Raw genomic sequence first — 5,272 nt, forward strand, 5'->3', positions numbered from 1 at the left:
AAAATTCGGGTTTTCGGTGATTTTTTTCGAAAAAATATGAGTACGTCATTCTCTTCGTATTGACGTAACTAAGAAAGTTGGCTCATACAAATCTCTTGATTTTATTCAAGGAGGAAGTTATGACTCCCTGACGGTTTGAGCATATATTCGCGAAGATACGAATATCCTAAGTATATCTGGCTCGCAAGAATCGGTTTGATGTGCAATTTGAGTATAAATGTTATTTTCACATGAAAATGCCTCATGAATTTTATTCAAAAGTTATCTGAAAAATTGCGGGTTTTACACCTCCACCTTGGTTCAGTTGAAGGTGCAGCACACTTGCAAAACTCTACGGAGATGGTGGAAGACACCCTCCACTCGGATGTCCCAAAAAAAATCGCCACTTGGGCTCCTTTCTCTTTCCTAAACCCTTAAGTATGGTTGCATGCATAAAGAAGAGCCAGGATTTCTCTAAGAGATCCAACGGTTGGGGTGAATCTCACACCCCTCTAGGCAGTGGCAAGGATGTAATATCCTTGAATGGCCGCTCAAACTAACCCACACACCATTCACTATTCAAAAAGGTTTGAAAATATTACAAGAAGGCCATGGGAAGCAGCTCCATGCCTCTTTATCTTAGAAAATCGCCCCTCATGATGAGGCTTTAAGCCTCATCATGAGGCCTTGAGCCAAGGTCGTGGCCTTCCCTTCCTCAACCTCTTGCATTCTTTACAAGAATGCCAACATCCCAGCTGGTCAAATTGACCAGCTAGTCTCCATGGCCTCCATCGTCCCATAATGACCAAAAGTGGTCGACTAAACTAGCTCAAAAATGATTTTACAAAATTTTATTTAAATCATTAATTAAGATCAAAATATCATGACATTCTTATTTATTTATTTTTTAAAATTCTCAATCACCATTACATTCTCAAAGCTCATCTTTAATATTTTTTTCCATCTCTTACTGAAATTGCTCTCGTTTTGACTCTCGTTCTATCGTTACGTGTTCTCCAGTAATTCACATGCACTGACGGAGTTTTTTTCTTGTTTTGGTATCAAATTTAGGAACAAACTAAATATATATATTATAAATTTACCCTTAAATTTTCAGAAGTTAATTCATCACAGATTTTTTTCAATTGCTATTTACATTTTACTTACGTGTTTTCGGACCTCGTATATCCATACAGGTATAATTATAAAAAATTCTCGAATCGCACAAGAAATTTACATACACTGAAACACTTCGCATAATATTACCTTAAAAATATCGTGGACCTTATAAACTGGGTTGAAAGCTGAAAGTTCTGAACTTCTCATCCCCCAATTCCAGTACTATTTTTTTCATATGACCTGTTTGAGTTTGGGGTCTGAGTTTTGTGTGTATAATTTTTCTTTTTTTTTTGAGAAGAAGATCAAGGCTCAATATTAATGTTAATAGTTTTTCATTTGATTGATACCCGGCAGGCCTTAATGCAAAATTTTCTTTTGATAGAAAAAATTTCTCCACCCCTAGGTGAAGGAATTTTTTCTATCAAAAATTATTCCTTTTAAAAAGCTTTTTTTTTTTTAGAAAAAACTTCTTTGAAAAAGATGAATTTGCCCCTACTATATTTCTCACTTCTAAACGTGCCCATATAAGATCACAACCTAAATCGAGCAATGAATTGATATTTAGTATCACATAAATGACAGTAATACTGACAGTATCACCAACAGGGGGGTCTCCACTTGTGTGGCCGGAGCAGTAAGTGCACACGTCTTCTTGTGTTGGACGTTGCAAGTTCGAATCCCAAATGGTATAGTTGTATAATTGGTAGGGATCTGCCCTAACCCTCAGCTTTCTATGTCAATACAAAAAAAACGTTTTATTGCTAAGGGAATTGATCTTAGAGCGAGTGCCCGACTGAATTATTGGTGCATTTTTTGCCTTCTCATGGATGGTGGTCCGTGGTCCCCATGCACTTTTAAAATGCGCAATTTGGACCATGGATGTGTGGTGATTGGTGAGGTTCTTTCTTGGATAGCTTTCAGCTTTGGGGTTCAAGGTCCCCTTTGAATTGTGCCCACTGAATAAGTTGGGCTCGATAAGAAGGAAAGTTGATCTGATCTGCAATTTTAATAATCAATTTCGCGTTTGGGGGTTTTATTAGCGTAGAATATCGTATGAAACTGGTGAAATTTGAGCCATTGGCTCTATGTAATACAAGGACTCCACTTATCGACTTGAGAATGTCACTAAGTTGACGGGAGATCACAAGTTCGAAACCCACAGGTGGTGGCAACCTTTGCCGCTTGAGTGTACTCTCTAGTGGGCAAGAGGAACCTCAAGCGTTTTACCAACTAGAGGCCAGCTAATGTGCGGTCAATGATAATGCACCCCTCAGGTTTGTTTAGAGCCGTTAATGTTTAAATAAATATTATCTAGAGATGGACGGCTGAGAACAAAGCCAAAAGCCCATGGTCATATGCCATTCATCGCGTCAGCAGTACCGCCGCGGTTAGCTTTTTCGTTCTCACTTCTTAGCCGTCCATCCGTTGCACTCTAGATGCGATGGTGGGCAATCCAACTACGGTAGTTGGATGCCGTTCATCGCATGGATGAACGGCGTTCGAGAGACCTATCCTCTGCCCAACTGACGACCCTCTCGCACCCTCTTTTTCAAAATTTCGGTTTCGTTTTGACAGTTGGCAGATGAAGAGAACTCTCCTGCACCAATGGAGTTCTGCGCACCTTCCTTCTCCCTTTCATTCAAACCCTCCCTTTCACACAACACTTCTCCTCTACTCATCTCTCAATTTCCAAGCAGAACACCAATTCTCTCTTTTTTGGTAAGTTCTGCTTCCACCCTCGTTGAGATACCCACTGAAAGGCCTCAAAATTCAAGATCTTTGAAGCTAGCCTCCACCATCAAGGGAGATCTCTTGCCACTGTGCAAACAAGGGAAATTCGATCAAGTTTTGTCGAAATTGCAGGATTCCGAGCCTACCCACAAAGCGTATTCTCACGTCCTGCGCATATGCATCGAAATGGGCCTTCTAGAAGAGTCTAGAAAGGTGTACTTTGCTATGAAGGATGAGGGGTTCTCGCCTGGGGTGGTCCTGGAAACAAGTCTCTTGAATCTGTGCCTGAATTCCGGTTGCTTGTATTGTGCCCACCAAATGTTCGATGAAATGCCTCATAGAAATGTTGTCGCTTGGACGTCCATGATTGTTGGTTGTGTTAAGAACAACCAACATCGGATGGGGTTCTCCATATTCCGTCAGATGATGGTTGCTGGTATTCATCCAAACGACTTCACTTTCAATGCTGCGATTCAGGCATGTATGTCGCTGGACGATGGGAAACAGGTGCATTCTCTAGCAGTGAAGACTGGGTTTAGCTCTAATTCTAGAGTTGAGAATTGTTTGATTGACTTGTATGCTAGGTTTGGCTTGATTGGCGATGCTCAACGAGTGTTTGAGAAAATGCTCTGGCCAGATGTTGTGTCCTACACTACCTTGATTGCTGGGCTTTCTCATAATGGATTCTCTGAGTCAGCAATAGATGTTTTTGTGAGGATGCAGAGTTTGGGACTTGTCCCAAACGAGCATACGATTGGAAGCATGCTGATTGCATGTGGGAACTTGTTTGCTTGTGAACTAGGCATGCAACTCCATGCTTATACGATCAAGGCAGAACTTTGTGGGATCTATGCTGCAAGTGCTCTGATAAATATGTACTCAAAATGTTATCAGATTGATTATGCACGAATGATCTTTGATGCAATGCAGTTTCGGAATGTGGTCACTTGGAGTGGAATGATAGATGGTTATGTGAAGAATGGGCTCGTGAAACATGCACTTGAATTGTTTGTTAAGATGCTGACTATGGGCATCGTGCCCAACCAGTTCACACTTGCGACTGTCATTTCTTCTTGTGGGTTGTCATCGTCTGGCTTCATTCATGGACTACAGTTACATTCTTATGCAATTAAGCTCAATTTTGAATCAAATGATCATGTCATGAATGCTTTAATAACAATGTATGCTAGAAACAGCATGGTTGATGAACTAGGCCAAGTTTTTTATAGGATTTCTATATGTGATTCAGTTTCATGGTCGGCTGCTATTGCTGGATATGCACAAAATGGGCAAAATGAAGAAGCTGCCAGAATGCTATGCTTGATGCACAAGAGAGATGCTGAGCCTACTGAACATGCATTTTCCAGTGTCATTAGTTCTTGTGGTGATCTTGCAGCCTTGGAACAAGGAAGACAATTCCATGCTTTAGCATTGAAGTTATCATTTGATCATGATATATGTGTGTCAAATGCTCTTGTATCTATGTACTCAAAATGTGGAAATATGGCTGATGCATGTATGGCTTTTGAGGTCACACCTACACCTGATGTCCTGTCATGGAACACATTGATACATGGATATGCACATCACGGTTTGGGGAAGGATGCTCTTCAAGTGTTTGAGAGGATGACCAGCTTAGGTGAAGTTCCTGATAGTGCCACCATCGTGGGGATTCTTTCTGCATGTAGCCATGCAGGTTATGTAAATGAAGCATGTAAATTCTTTACCATAATGGATAGTGTATATGGAGTTGTGCCAACAATTTCACATTACTCTTGCATGGTCGATATACTTGGTCGTGCTGGGAAATTGGATGAAGCAGCTGAATTGATTGATAAGATGCCCTTTGAACCTGACGGCCTAGTGTGGAAGACACTCTTGGCAGCATGTAGATTGCATAAAGATCTCAGACTAGGCAAGATTGCTGCTGCACGAGCAATCTTATTATCTCCTAATGATTCCGCTAACTATATTCTTCTTGCAAATTTACTTAAAGAAAATGGTGAGCCGGATGGTGCAGACACAGCAAGGAGGGACATGGAGGCTAAGTGTTCTAAGAAGGAAGCTGGTTATAGCTGGATTATGATCAGAAATAAGGTTCATGCCTTCTCCTCAAGGGATAAGTCTCACCTTAGAACAAAAGATATTCATATCAAGTTGGAGGAACTTCTCAATGAAATGAAAGAGGCTGGTTATGTACCAGACCTCAACTTTGCTCCTTGATTTGTGATATTTTCCCTTTTTCCTTCCCTTCTTTTCCTATGGCAGGTAAGAACAAGGCAAGGTGTAGTCTGAGAGTGGTTGAAAGGGCTGTCTCTTGCTGGCACCAAATCTTGCTACTTCTACTTGGTCCTCCACTAGGCACTGGGCTTTGGCATCAAGTCGATAGTTCATTATTTAACCACCAATTTAGGATTTATAGATGTTTATAGGAATGTAAACA

At 40.8% G+C, this 5,272-nt stretch overlaps 1 protein-coding gene across 1 annotated transcript; it reads left to right on the top strand.

Annotated features, from left to right (window-relative positions):
• Positions 1-2,539: 2,539 nt before the first annotated feature.
• On the top strand, positions 2,540-5,052 carry LOC149843135 (pentatricopeptide repeat-containing protein At2g13600-like). Its single transcript, XM_090000840.1, has 2 exons — positions 2,540-2,560; positions 2,674-5,052. The coding sequence occupies exons 1-2, from the start codon at positions 2,540-2,542 to the stop codon at positions 5,050-5,052; spliced, it is 2,400 nt and encodes a 799-aa protein (XP_089856966.1).
• The last annotated feature ends 220 nt before the right edge of the window (positions 5,053-5,272 follow it).

The sequence above is a fragment of the Nuphar pumila genome, chromosome 3, assembly GCF_984573655.1.
Source record: "Nuphar pumila chromosome 3, dmNupPumi1.hap1.1, whole genome shotgun sequence".
Classification (NCBI taxonomy): Eukaryota; Viridiplantae; Streptophyta; class Magnoliopsida; order Nymphaeales; family Nymphaeaceae; genus Nuphar; species Nuphar pumila.

Bases quoted from the DNA above. Each gene is read 5' to 3' on its own strand.
- LOC149843135 (XM_090000840.1), top strand. From the start codon at position 2,540: ATGGTGGGCAATCCAACTACG. The intron at 2,561-2,673 runs GTAGTTGGATGC...TCGTTTTGACAG, and splicing joins TGGTGGGCAATCCAACTACG to TTGGCAGATGAAGAGAACTC.